General features: G+C 34.7%; 1 protein-coding gene across 1 annotated transcript in view; it reads left to right on the forward strand.

Annotated features, from left to right (window-relative positions):
* The first annotated feature begins 3,346 nt into the window (after nucleotides 1-3,346).
* LOC136037268 (glycogenin-1-like) overlaps nucleotides 3,347-14,237 on the forward strand; it is a 39,007-nt gene continuing 28,116 nt past the window's right edge. Inside the window, exons 1-3 of the mRNA XM_065719903.1 lie at nucleotides 3,347-3,661; nucleotides 9,497-9,671; nucleotides 12,630-12,792. Coding sequence (XP_065575975.1) covers nucleotides 3,522-3,661; nucleotides 9,497-9,671; nucleotides 12,630-12,792 — 478 coding nt within the window. The 5' untranslated portion in view covers nucleotides 3,347-3,521. The remainder of the gene's footprint in view (nucleotides 3,662-9,496; nucleotides 9,672-12,629; nucleotides 12,793-14,237) is intronic.

Raw genomic sequence — 14,237 nt, forward strand, 5'->3', positions numbered from 1 at the left:
ATGATACTGTGAACTGACATGTTTTGTAAGTGAGTTGGGCACCAAATTAAAAATTGTATTTAAAAAAAAAACAAAAAAAGAAAAACGTACAGAATAAGGGCGCCAGAAATATATTGGGGGAAGGGTCACCCCTCAACCCCATGGATTTGGTCCTGGCCTAAATTGCTTTTAACTCTTTCATTCATCTAATTTCAACCAAATTCAAATTAGCTACGTAGTTAAAACAAATAGATAGACAGATTTATCACACGAAAGCCCTATTGGGTCATTCGATATTTAATTAGTCACACAACTAAAATTAATATTTTTTTTTGATTGGAGAGTAGAACGGGGCAGTTCAAAAAAATTACTCTTTGGCATAAATTAATTTTGTAAGTTGCCTTGTCATGTCTCCATCATTGAAGCCAAGATACACACCATATCCTAAATCGACGGGCTCACAAGAAAACGAATAAAACAAATCTGCCAAAAAAAAGCAAAAAAAAACATTTGGAAGATGAAGATCTAGCAAGCAAAATTAATTATATGATTAATTTTTCATGAAAACGAGGTTTGTTTGTCAAAATTATAATTTTGTGACGAAATGATTCGTAAACTGATTGTGCGAGCAGTTTCATGTCTGAATCTCAAGCAGATCAAGAGCAAAATCTTGGGTAAGGGGGTCACTGGACCAAGGGCGCCAATATGACTTGAGTTGGGCACCAAATTAAAAAGTTTATTTTAAAAAGATAAAAAAAAGAAGAAGAAAAACGAACAGAATAAGGGAGCCAGAATCATCTTAGGGGAAGGGTCGCCCCTCGACCCCATGGATCTGTTCCTGGTCTAAATTGCTTTTAACTCTTTCATTCATCTAATTTTAGCCAAATTAGCTATATAGTTAAAACAAATAGATAGACAGATTTATCACATGAAAGCCCTGTTGGGCCATTCGCTATTTAATTAGTCACAAAACTAAAATTAAGATTTTTTTTTAAGTGGGGAGTGGACAGGGGCCGTTCAAAAAAATTACTCTTTAACATAAATTAATGTTGTAAGTTGCCTTGTCATATCCCCAACATTGAAGCCAAGACACACACCATACCCTAAATCGACGGGCTTACCACAAGAAAACGAATATAACAAATCTGCCAAAAAAAAAAAAACAAAAAAACACACATTCTAATGGTGTAGATCTAGCAAGCATAATTTATCATGAAAAGGAGGTTTATCTTACAATTTTATGACGAAGTGATTCGTAAACTGATCCTGCGAGCAGTTTCTTGTCTGAATCTCAATCTCTAACAGATCAAGAGCAAAATCTTGGGTAAGGGGGCTGCTGAACCAAGGGTGCCAATGTGACTCGAGGTGGGCATTAAATTAAAAAGTCTAGTTTAAAAAAGATTAGAAAAAAGAAAAAAGAACGGAATAAGTGTGCCAGAAGTGTCTTAGGAGGAGGGTCGCCCCCTCCGACCTAATGTATCTGTTTCTGGCCTAAATTGCTTTTAATTATTTCATTCATCTAATTTCAACCAAATAAGCTATACAGTTAAAATAAATAGATGGATAAATTTATTCACACGAAAGCCCAATTGTGCCATTCGCTATTTAATTTGTCACGAAACTACAAAACTAGGATTTTTGAGGATTGAGGGGGTTTATTATTAGTAAAAACTTACCCTTCGATTTCCGGGTATTTTCGGATGTTTTACCAAAATATCCGGAAATATCCTTCGATCCCCTTGCCCATTCAGCCATCAGTCTTCGTCTCTATTTCGTTCTATGCTCGTGTCCAGATTTTTTTTTTATTCATTATTTTTATTACAGGTAATGGCTAACAATCATATACCATTGTGAATGGGAACATACAACTTACAGACTTACTGTCTAACAACGTTTATGAAACGTCTTAGAACAAATGTGTTTTATGTTCCAAAGGGTTTCGTTTTCGTTCATGTTCGTAGAAAAACCTTTGCAGCAAACAAAGATTTCTTTGCAAATTTGGCAGATATATTCTGAACTGGCTGAAGATAAATAATTTTTGTTTGCTTTAAGTTTCAACTTTGCTCTTTACATTCATAGGAAAGCTTTGCTTTTTGTGGTTAATTGGGTAAATCACCTACGAATATCTGATCAAATTGACAAGTATACTTAAAAAGATTTAAAAAATGAACAGAGTGTGCATGAGGGCGCCATAAAAATCTTGGGGGGCCCAGGGCCCCCTGGATCCACCCCTGATTATAAAAATAGTGATTTTTATTCAATAACCTAGAGATTTATATGCTGATTTAGTGTTTTTTTCAAGGAGCTAGTGATTTTTCACCGGGTGGCAATCCTGGTTCCATCATGTCTAATCCATCTTATCGGCTTAACACAATAACTTTCCCAGATGTATTCGGTCAAAATCAAAAGCAAACCCATATCTGACAACTCGTTTACTGAAACGCTACGGACAACTATCTGAGTAAGAATTTAAATGACATTTTCTCCAGTGGAAACATAGCTAACTTACAATTCCCCTAAAGTGTGTCACATTTCACATTTACTCCCCCTTCCCCTCGCTCCCTGCATGTAACTTCAAATATTTTTTTATATTTTTTACAAAGAATTAAGTTTTTGCTTACTTATGATGTCATTTATCCTTCGCTTATTCTTCATTTACTGGATTTAGCGGATTAACTTATCTGACAAATAATCGAGACCGTTTGAAGTAATAATCCATTTAACATTTGACATCATTTACGTGCCATGAAACGCTCAGGATAAGTAATCGGTATTGTATCAGATTAACGACGCTTCTTGACTACTAAGGCCCCTTGCGTCGGCCCTGCAGTGCATTCCTGCAGCATGATTCGACCTCTGGGTCCCGTATTACCAAGCTAAGGTCAAACCCACTGCGCCACCACAGGGCAGATAAGTAATCAGGATAAGCAATTTTGATGTTTTTGAATATCTTCGTCTTGAACCAAGTAGTGATGAGGTGAAAGGACTTGTTGTTAGTCCATATACCTCCCAACAATTTTTGGAACTGGAGTAGTTTCAAGTTTGAGTATTTGTGACATCCATTTCTATAATCGAAGCTAGTTTTTTCATTATTTCATTTTGTATCTTTTGCAGTAAAAAAAAAGTCCTGCAGAATGCTTTTTAATTGCGATTTTCGTTATTCAATTTTGGCAAAATTCAAAGAGTATATCAGAGCCAAAACCTTATCTGAAATATCGACGTATCGAACTAAAATACCGATACGACAAAATGTCGGTCAGTCAAAATATCGCCCGTGTAGCAATCATAAAAGACCCAAAGGTCAGCATTTTGTTATGATACTTAAATATTACTGCATACATTAGTTCTAATACTGACACTAAGATATTGGAATCTGACTTTTATTTTGAGATTATTTTTTAAATCCTATAAAATTTGAAATTATTATTTCTTGTACATATTAGTGCGCATCATCATTAAACGCTTACTATATAGAATAAAGCCCTTTGAACAAGTTCACTACATTCCTTGGCTATTTAACAGAATTCAATTATAAAGCTATAATGGCTGAAGGATGGGTAACCTTAGCTACAAATGAAACCTACTGTGTTGGGGCTCTAGTCCTAGCAAATTCTTTAAAAAGGGTTGCCACGCGAGGGCAACTTGCTATCCTTATTACTCCAGATGTATCCCAACTTATGAGGTAGGCTAGGTTTATGTTCATTATCAATTTTCTTTGTTATGTTAACAGAATTACAATGCATGCATCAAACTAACAAATGGTCAGTAAAACAGAAAAACTGTGTTTCTCTATTCATATCCTCTTTTAGGGTCACTTCAAATATTTTTTTGGGGGGAGGGGGATTCAAAACTGCAAACACCCCTGTCCCCAAGGACACAGTGTTTATTGGAATTATGTATTTGAAACTTAGGGTAAAGTTCTAGACAAGCTACTGTTGGCTCTCTTGGAAAGAGGTTAGGCCTAAGTAAGAAAAAATAATTTCTGTAATGAATTCAGGGCCAAAAATACACTCAAGGGAGGTATTGCCAAGCTATTATGTTAATTTCTGATTTCTAAGTCTTGGAAATTTGCCTACTAGCAAGGTATATACCCAGGCCTATTGAATTTGGCAAAACAATATAATCCCTTAATTTTCAGTTTCCTAGTTTTCAATTCTCAGTTTCTTTTAGTTTTGAAAATACAATTCCTGTTACTTGAGAACTTTAAGCCATATGAATGGATTTTCTTCTAAATTTAAGAAATGTATTTGCAGATTTTTGAAACCTCTCATATTGGGATTAAACATAGCTGTGAAACTAAAAGTACTTTTTTGTAGCCTACTTCCTTTAACCAGAGGATTTATTTTGCAAGAATTTGCTTTTATAAAACAAATGTATAAAGGTCAGTGCTCCCCAGTGGGAAAAGGAGTGGAGATAGGTACTTCAAAACACCTACCCTTGGCACACTTTTGTACATGTCCATTATTCATAAAACCCAAGAATTTGGTTTGCTATATCAGACAATAATTGGTTTGTTGATGTCTGATCTAAGTATTTAGTTGGTGTTTTGATAACATTACTTTTTTGCATACAGCCAAAATTACACATATCCTATCTATCTTCCAAGCATCTCAGTTGTTTCAACCCTGTATCTATAGATTAAATCAACTTGGGCACCTATAATTCAGTCTATAGATCCATCCCTGAAAGTTTCATTTTCCTAACCTAAGCCCTTTCCAAGATAGCAAAAAGAAGCTTGTCTAGAATTTTACCAAAACTTAGTATCAAAGTTAAGTGGACTCAAACCAAAATTTAGAGAAAATTTTTTTCTAAGTGAAGACATTTAGGCTGTAGATGCGTTTTCTTTTCAGTTCTCTAAGCCTGAAAAGTTGGGAAACAGCAAAGACAGAGGCATGAAAACATCAAGGCACAGTTTATTCCTAGAAATTTCATTCTCCTGGCCCAACTACTTCAGAATATTACAAAAGGTCAAAAGCCTCTTGTCTAGAATTCTACTATTTATTATAGGGTAGGAATAAGAGAAGAATAAAAGATATAGGCTACTATTACATTTTCCATTCAATGCTCTTTCCAAATATATTAATTTGTAATGGTACAATTACATTCTGCAATGATTTCTTTGATGTACTATTCAGTTAATACATATATTTGACTCAAGCACCCATAACAAAAGCATAATAAGGCAACTGCAAGCAAGCATTAGCATTAATATATAAGCAAAAGCAAGCAATAAGTTCATTTCATCTTCCTTCTTTTCTTCATGTGATTCAACAATGTTCTTTTATTGAATATGTTCAACTTCAACTTTGTTGGGGGTTTCACCTGACAACCAGAACAATTTTTTTTTTTTTTTTTTTTTTTTAGTACAATAAGTTCATTTCATTGCATTTTTTTTTTATTTGGTACAATAAATTCATTTCATCTTTTTTTTTTCAGTACAATAAGTTCATTTCATCTCCCATCTTTTCTACAAATTCAACTTTGTTGGGGGTTTCACCTGACAACCAGAATGAGTTGCCATTGCCCTTCTTCCATGGTTAATCTGCTCTGCCTGAGCTGGATCCGTGGCCTCCACCTCTTTGTGTGTGACACCTTGCTTTGGTGTTGGAGACTCCACTGTAGGGGGGTCCGTAGTCTCTTGGGAATCAGCTAAGGGATTGGGAACATTTTTTGATGGTGAGATGCTCAAAGTTTTGACTTGGCAACTAGCACCATTGTGCAGGTCAGTCACCATTGGGTCTTGTCTTGATTTGATGTTTATTCTGTTGTGGCAGAACGTCCCTCCTTCTTTGAGATACACATAGTATGAATGAGGGCTGTTGCCAGTCTTGCAAACTGTTGCCTTCTTCCAGGTTCCCTGGTCAGTCAACTGAACCCACACTTTCTGACCCATTTTCAGTGGTTCCACATTCCTTGCATGCTGATTATAGTGTTTACTTTGTGCCTCTTGGGCCTTCTCCCTCTGTTGTCTGAATTGGTCAAATTGGAAGGCTCCTGGTTGCAATGTTTGTGTGATGCTGGGCAGGAGTGATCTCAGTTGGCGTCCCACCATTATTTGAGCTGGGGCAAATCCATCAACGGGTATGTTCTGATACTCCAATAGTGCCAGATACAGGTCACTCTTGCTCTCAGCAGCCTTCACCATGAGTCTTTTAGCTATTTGAACAGCCTTTTCACTTAAGCTGTTGGACTGAGGGTAGTTTGGACTTGAGGTTGAGTGTAATATTCCTCAGTCAGTCATGAATTGCTCAAATTCCTTTGCACTGAACTGGGGGCCATTGTCAGTTGTAAGTCGCTTGGGAATCCCATATTGGACGAAGTGAGATTTCAGTTTGTTGATGACCTGCTGTGACATGGTGTTTGTCAGGCAATCAACCTCAAAGAACCAACTCATGTAATCAGCAGTGACCATGTAATCAGTGGGTAATAATTTCTGTTCGTTTTAAGTTTTAATGTTGCTCCTTACTTCCAGCTGAAAAAAACTGGAGCGACATTAAAACTTAAAACGAACAGAAATTACTCCGTATATGAAATGAGTCCCCTCCGCAATCCCTCGCTCTTTACGCTAAAGCTTTTAATTGTTTTAAAAAGTAGAATTGTGGCAAAGAGTAAAACTTTAGCGTAAAGAGCGAGGGATTGCAGAGGGGACAACTCATTTCATATACGGAGTAATTTCTGTTCGTTTTAAGTTTTAATGTCGCTCCTTACTTTCAGCTAAAAAAATTAGTTTTTTTTATTTAATTTCTGAACGTTTTTGAATTAATGCATGTTTGGTTTTGGCTCTCCGCACATAAATTATTAAAATGAAATTTGTATATTAATTCTTTTTTTGGTTAAATGGCTTTCTTTTAGTTTTGATCAGACGATTTTGAGAAATAAGGGGTGGAGAAGGAGGCCTAGTTGCCCTCCAATTTTTGGGTTACTTAAAAAGGCAACTAGAACTTTTAATTTTTAACGAACGTTTTTATTAGTAAAAAATATACGTAACTTAAGAATTAACTTACGTAACAAACTTTCATAACCTTATATTTTTATTATGTATACAAGGGGGTTTGTACCCTCGTTAATACCTCGCTCTTTACACTAAATCGTAAGTTTTGTCCCAATTCTTTAAGAATGACCCCTGAATCAGAAAGGCCGTAGAATAAATAGTTGAAATTACTAAAAATATTTTAGCATAAAGAGCAAGGTATTTATCTCCTCCTAAATACCTCGCTCTTTATGCTAAAGTATTTTTAGAACCCCTCATATGCGTAATAATCTCTGTTCGTTTTAAGTTTCAATGCTACTTCATCCTTTCGTTTGAGAAAACGTTTTCATGTTTATTTTTCATTGTTTTCTTATAGTAATGCTCGAGAATCCTGCGCCCTTGTCATTGAATTTTTCTTCCCCCATGACAGATTCCTCCAAGGAAAGATCCTCCAACATAGCCCCCTCTCCTCAGCCCTACCCCCAAACAAAATAATATCCCCCTGAAAACGTCTGTACACTTCCCAATAACCATTACTATATGTAAACACTGGTCAAAGTTTGTAACTTGCAGCCCCTCCCCCAGGGATTGTGGGGGAGTAAGTCATCCCCAAAGACATAGTTATTAGGGTTTTCGACTATGCTGAACAAAATGGCTATCTCAAATTTTGATCGGTTGACTTTGGGAAAAAATGAGCGTGGGAGGGGGCCTAGATGCCCTCCAATTTTTTGGTCACTTAAAAAGGGCACTAGAACTTTTCATTTCCGTTAGAATGAGCCCTATTGCGACATTCTAGGACCACTTGGTCGATACGATGACCCCTGGGGAAAAAAAAAACAAATATTTTACCCGTGATTTGTCTTCTGGCAAAAAATACAAAATTCCACATTTTGGTAGATAGGAGCTTGAAACTTCTACAGTAGGGTTATCTGATACGCTGAATCTGATGTTGTCATTTTCGTTAAGATCCTACGACTTTTAGGGGGTGTTCCCCCCTATTTTCCTAAATAAGGCAAATTTTCTCAGGCTCGTAACTTTTGATGGGTAAGACTAAACTTGATGAAGCTTATCTATTTAAAATCAGCATTTAAATGCGTTTCTTTTGATGTAGCTATTGATATCAAAATTCAATTTTTTAGAGTTTTGGTTACTATTGAGCCGGATCGCTCCTTACTACAGTTCGTTACCACGAACTGTTTGACTTAACATTCTATTTATTGTCTTAGACAATTTCCACAAGTTTTTTAGTTTGGCCAAATATTTATAAATTGATTCCTAATGTTCTGATTCCTTTTTTTTCTGTCCTTTTTTCCTATACTGATACTATAAGTATCAGTATAGTTTTATAGTATTGAATTTCCTTTTCTTAGTTTATAATTTAACTTAACATTTATTTCCATTTTTTTTTTAGTTTGGCTAGTCAAATATTTATAAATTAATTCCTGATGCTCTGTCTCCTTTTTTTTCTATGCCCCATTAAGGCTATTTAATAATCATTTCTCTTACTTCAAGTATCAATATAGTTTCGTGTATTGAATTTCCTTTTGTTACTTTATTATTTAACTTAACATTTTATTTCCTATTTTAGACATTTTTCCCCAATTTTTTTATCTGGGCTAGTCAATTGTTTATAAATTAATTCCCAGTGTTCTGATTTCTTTTTTTTTCTGTCCCATTAAGGCTTTTTAATAACCATTTCTCTTACTTTAAGTATCAGCATTTTTTTATACTATTGAATTTCCCTTTCTTAGTTTATTATTTAACTTAACATTTTATTTCCTATTTTAGACATTTTTGTCCAATTTTTTTTCTTGGGTTAGTCAAATATTTATAAATTAACTCCCAATGTTCTGATTCTTTTTTTTTGTCCCAATAGGGCTATTTAATAACTATTTCTCTTACTTTAAGTATCAGTATAGTTTTATATTTTTGAACTTGCTTTCCATAGTTTATTATTTATCTTAACATTTTATTTCCTATTTTAGACATTTTTTCCATTTTTTTTTATTTGGGCTAGTCAAATATTTAGTAAATCATTTCCCAATATTCTGATTCCTTTTTGTCCTGTCCTATTTTGTCTATTTAATAACCGTTTGTCTTACTTCTACTACTACTACTACTAATAACTCACTGCAGCACCAAGCCGCCTGAGGCCAACACAGCTACGCACACTCCTCCTCCAACCTAATCTATTTAAAGCCTCCCTCTTTACACCTTCCGAGGAAGTTCTCATTTCCTTTAAATCTTTATTCATGACATCCTCCCAACTCAGACAAGGACGACCTGCTTTCCGTGTAGCCCCAGATGGTTGGCCAAAAAGGACAATCTTTGGTAATCTGTCATCCTTCATCTGTAGAACGTGGCCTAGCCATCTCAACCTTTCTTTCATTATAGCCCTAGAAAGCAGGATTGAACCACATTTTTCGTACAACCTACTGTTAGAAATATGGTCAGTCAGCCGGGTACCCAGAACAATCCGTAGGCAATATTATTGAATTTTCTTTTCTTAGTTTATTATTTAACTTAACATTGTTTTACCTACTTTAGACGGAGGTTGCAAGAGGCTTTTGATGTTGTGGAGGTTGTTGATGTCCTTGACTCCCAAGACTCTGCACACTTAGCCCTCCTTGCTAGACCAGAACTTGGTATCACCTTTACAAAGATCCATGCCTGGAAGCTTACACAATTTAAGACGGCCGTTTTCTTAGATGCTGACACTCTGGTATTTCTTTATTTTAATTAGGAGTCATATGTACTTTCAAGCCTTCATAGAATAATTTAAGTTTTGCAGTCATTTCGATTTGCAATTTAATGTCTTGACAAATTAATTTTATTTGGTAAATTTTTGCATGCTCTGTCAGTGTTTAGAATTTTCTTTTTCTTTCAGCTCAGCAAGTTTTTTCTTAATTTTATTTTTAAATAGTTTTGCAAATTTGTGTTCTATTGCCTAAGTTTTCTTTTGGAATGCACTATTTTCTTTTATAGAAAGGAATACAATGCTCTATTTAAAAAAAAAGACACATTTTGTGCATGAACGAAGCTGGCCTGGGCATGATTAAGTAGGATTACTCTTGACAATAATTGAAACAGAACAAATATTTCTCTTGTAATTGAGAAAAGGTAATTGAGAAAAAAAATTTTAGCTTGGATTTATTTTAAAATTGAAAAAAAATACTTAAACCTTCAAATTCTTCTTAACATTTCAGCATCATAAATGTTAGACACTTGATATCTCTGTAGGAAACCTCAGAGGACTTACTGTCCATCTTTTATTTTCTCGGTTCTCACTTTGGTTTTACTCTTTATTATTAAAGTTGGATTAAAAACAAAACGCCACTTAAAGGTACTTCAGATAGGAAAACCTTTTGAGGTGGACACATTCTCTATTGTAAGGGGTTGTTGTCTGTAAATATATAATACGGGCAATGTATTTGGCCAAGGTTGGAAAAGATAGGTTAAAATTGAATTTGCAACAGAAATAAATGTCATATTTGTATTTAAGAGGAAATTCTGATTCTAGCTGTAAGTTTGTTTCTTAGCTAGCAGAATTATTTATTAATATAAATATTTAATGTTTTAGTATTTTGGATAGTTTAAAGGTTTACCCAGTTTCAATATTTTCATTTTATTCAGTTATAAATGGATAGGTAGGGTGATTTTATAATGGCTTACTGTGAGCTCAATGTGTGATTTGAATTTGTGACCGCCATGAGCTTTCTATGTTACTTAAGCGTCAGTCAAGAAGCAAAAACAGAGGTGTCGTTCTTGTAAAGGATTGCATTGTATGCCAAAAAGTGATCTATTTAGATCACAGATCACAAAGTGATCTAAATAGATCCCAGAAGGGATCTATTTAAGAATAAAAATATATACACATTTGATAAAAAATTCCATGCGTTTTTGAATTTACTGGATTTTTTGGTTTTATCTTTGAAAACATCTTTTAATGACAAAGTGTTTTGTATACTGTGTATTATGAAAAGAAACATTTAGACATTAATATGAATATACAAAAACGAACTCAAAATTCGTAATAGATACCTATGGGATAATATAACATATAGCTTTCAGGAGTAACTTTAATGTACATAGTTTTTTTTTTGCAATTTCGTAGTCCAAACTCCCTTTTCTCAAATTTCCCATGCTTCATAAACTTGCTGATACCTGGGCTAACCATGATTCCTTTTTTCAGCCTATTTTCCTCCTCCTTCGAAAACCTAGAAGCCTTTCTAACAAACATTTACAATGCTTGCCGTCTTTTGAAATGAACTTGAAAACTGCTTCAATACACCTTATCTGTGTGCAGAAGCAATGGTAGTGCCCAAGAAAGATTGTTCTATTTTTCTTTTCGTAAACTAAACATGGGCTTGATATCTTAATGTTAGTTTAAAAAATTACGTTTAGCTTCTGAGCTTTGTAATCCAAATGATATAACTAGCCATTTAGTATCGAAACATTCCCTCATTAGTGGTGTTTTTATTATCATTATTATTATTTAAGCGTTGTCGAAATGGGATGTAACATCATTTCAGAAACTATTTAGCTCTCATAAGTGAACAAAAATGATTAGATCTCAAAACAAATTCCTCCTTTAGAACGTTATTTTTGCTCTTTTGTGAAAACATGAAAACATTTCAGTTTTTTTGAAAATCGATACAGCAATCCTTATTACCAACTGAGCATTTGTCATGCCATTGAAAGTTTTTAGTACAAACATTGAAACGAACTTTACGAGTGATGGACGTTACAAGAGATGAACGTTACGAGAGAGGGGTCAAGGGTATGACAAGCCTCATTTTTATGGCAATTATAAATCATCTAAGCTCATGGTATAAGGTTTTAGACTCCTTTTCTTTGTAGTTTTACACACAAATAGCAACAAATTCAACTTTTAAAGCAAAAGTATAAAGAAAAGAATTTTAAAGCGGATTTTATCAATTTGTTATGTGTAACAAGGACGATTTATCTCTACTCACTGCTAACCTTCGTGAAAAGTCTGATTATTAAAACGACCTAGAAACCTTGGAATAATTAAGAGCTCATTTCACATGGGTCAATTCAAATAGGCTCACGAAACGTTAGCTGTCTGCCAATATCTCGATTCTTGTTTTCCCTTATCTAGAACGCCATGTGCTATAACAAACCCATAAAGTACAATATGCATCTGACCAAAAATCTTTTATCTTTGAACACTTTAATTTTTTTTTCTTTTATTGTTTCAAAGAAAATGGCATATAATTGAGTTTTGCGAAACATCCGTTTTCCTTTTAGAATTTTTCGCATAGCTGTTTTTTAGCACTGCACATTTCTGTAAGAAAATGACAGTTCTTTTGAAATAAATTGCAATTTTACCATTGAAAAAAAATTGGCAATTTTATAGTTTTCTCAAGGAAATACCATTAGAACGAGTTTTTGGAAAGATCAGTGTTTCTGTAAAAAGTTTTTGTATTGCGAATTTTAACGATGCACACAATTTTTGCCCAAAAATGGCTGTATCTTCGGCAGAAAATGGTAATTTTGTTATGTCAAGAAAAGCAAGTGTTATATTCTTATAACAAGAATCCATAGTAAATTATTTCTAATAATTTTAAATTTATTAGTTTATTTTAACTTAAAATTAATTTTAATAGTAATTAAATTTAACGATAATAATGGTTTTAATAATCTAACTTTGATGTAGGTTGTACAGAACTGTGATGAGCTATTTGACAAAGAAGAATTATCTGCAGTGTCGGATCCTGGATGGCCAGATTGTTTCAATTCAGGCGTTTTTGTTTTCAAACCCAGTGAGAATACCTACAATGATCTCATCGGGTTTGCCACAAATAAGGGCAGTTTTGATGGTATGTTTTCCACTTTTGAGGTACAACATATACTGCCATGATGATGTATATTACATTGGTGGGGGGGGGGTCATGGGTATGAAGTGCTTTCCAAAGTTTCTAAAAGTTTTCCCAAAGGAATATTTTTAAAGTTAGTACTCTGAATATGTTTAGTGTCTAAAGTTGATGAATTCAACTTTAAGAGTAAAAGTTAAAGGAAACAATTTTAAGGCTTGCAGCTGAGATAGAAAACCACGTAAAGACTGAATTTTAACAATTGAATACATGTGTATGTATGTTTTAAAACAATAGTTTTAAATGAAAAACAAAAATCAAAGCAAGCCGATGAAAGAGGTATAAATAAAAGAACGTCATGGACTAAATCTTTTTCGAAGGAAAGTATCACATGTAAATTTGACCTAGTCGAGTTTTCACCTTTTTTAAGGGTTTACAATCCAGGCAATTAATTGACTCATTTCGTAAACGCGCCAGCATATCCCCCTCCCCCAGTTTAATATCCCACCAGCAATTCAGTTTGACTCAGTTTTTATTATATATTAAGAGTTGTACTAGGATATGACTGATTCACAAGCCAGGAGCCTTGGAATATGTTTTTTTTTTTTTTTTTTTTTTTTTTTTTTTTTTTTTTTTTTTTTTTTTTTTTTTTTTTTTTTTTTTTTTTTTTTTTTTTTAATTGATTTCCGCGCGATTACCTTGTATAATATGCAGGATATACACATTTGTCTACAAAATCTTATACGTATATGCATACGTTTAATGAAGGAGAAAGAGTGGAATCTAGTACCTCTCCATGACACACTGGTCGGTGGAAATCTTCATTTTCCTAACCTGGTCCCTATCCAGGATGGCAAACAATGGTTTGTCTAGAATTCTATTAACCAATCTTTCACAAGGTATCAGTTTAGTAGGGGCCTCCCCAGATCTTTCAGCGTGTCCCCAGGTGGTCATAGGAGACCGCCCCACAGATATGTAGGTACCTCCACAGGAGGCACGGACCAAGAGGGACCTTGTCCCTGGGGACTCATAAAAGAAACTGAGGTGCCCTCGACTGGGGCCATAAATAATGGTGGAAAAGGAGGAAGAAGGCGCCTCAAAAGTATACTCGACAGAGCCCACCGCTGTGTTTACAAGTCCCATAAGTTACAAACCTTCTCCCAGTAAGGACATGAATTGCATGGTGACGCAGAACACCATCATGGGAGGATCCTCTATAGGAGTACAACTGTGGCAGGGCGTTTGATCCAGATCTATGGACAAAGGCCTCTGGAAAGGGCTGCCTCGACCTTTTCGGGGTACCTGCAGGACTAGGGACCTCGCGGTTAACTCTATTTTTAAGGAGTGGCGCCCCTCGAGGAAATTATAGCCTAATAAGCGACTCAGCATTCGCACGGGATTCTGATTAATGGATAATTCTTCGGGGCTTAGTCTGTTTTGACGGGTGTTTT

Source organism: Artemia franciscana, chromosome 16 (genome assembly GCF_032884065.1).
Source record: "Artemia franciscana chromosome 16, ASM3288406v1, whole genome shotgun sequence".
NCBI lineage: Eukaryota > Metazoa > Arthropoda > Branchiopoda > Anostraca > Artemiidae > Artemia > Artemia franciscana.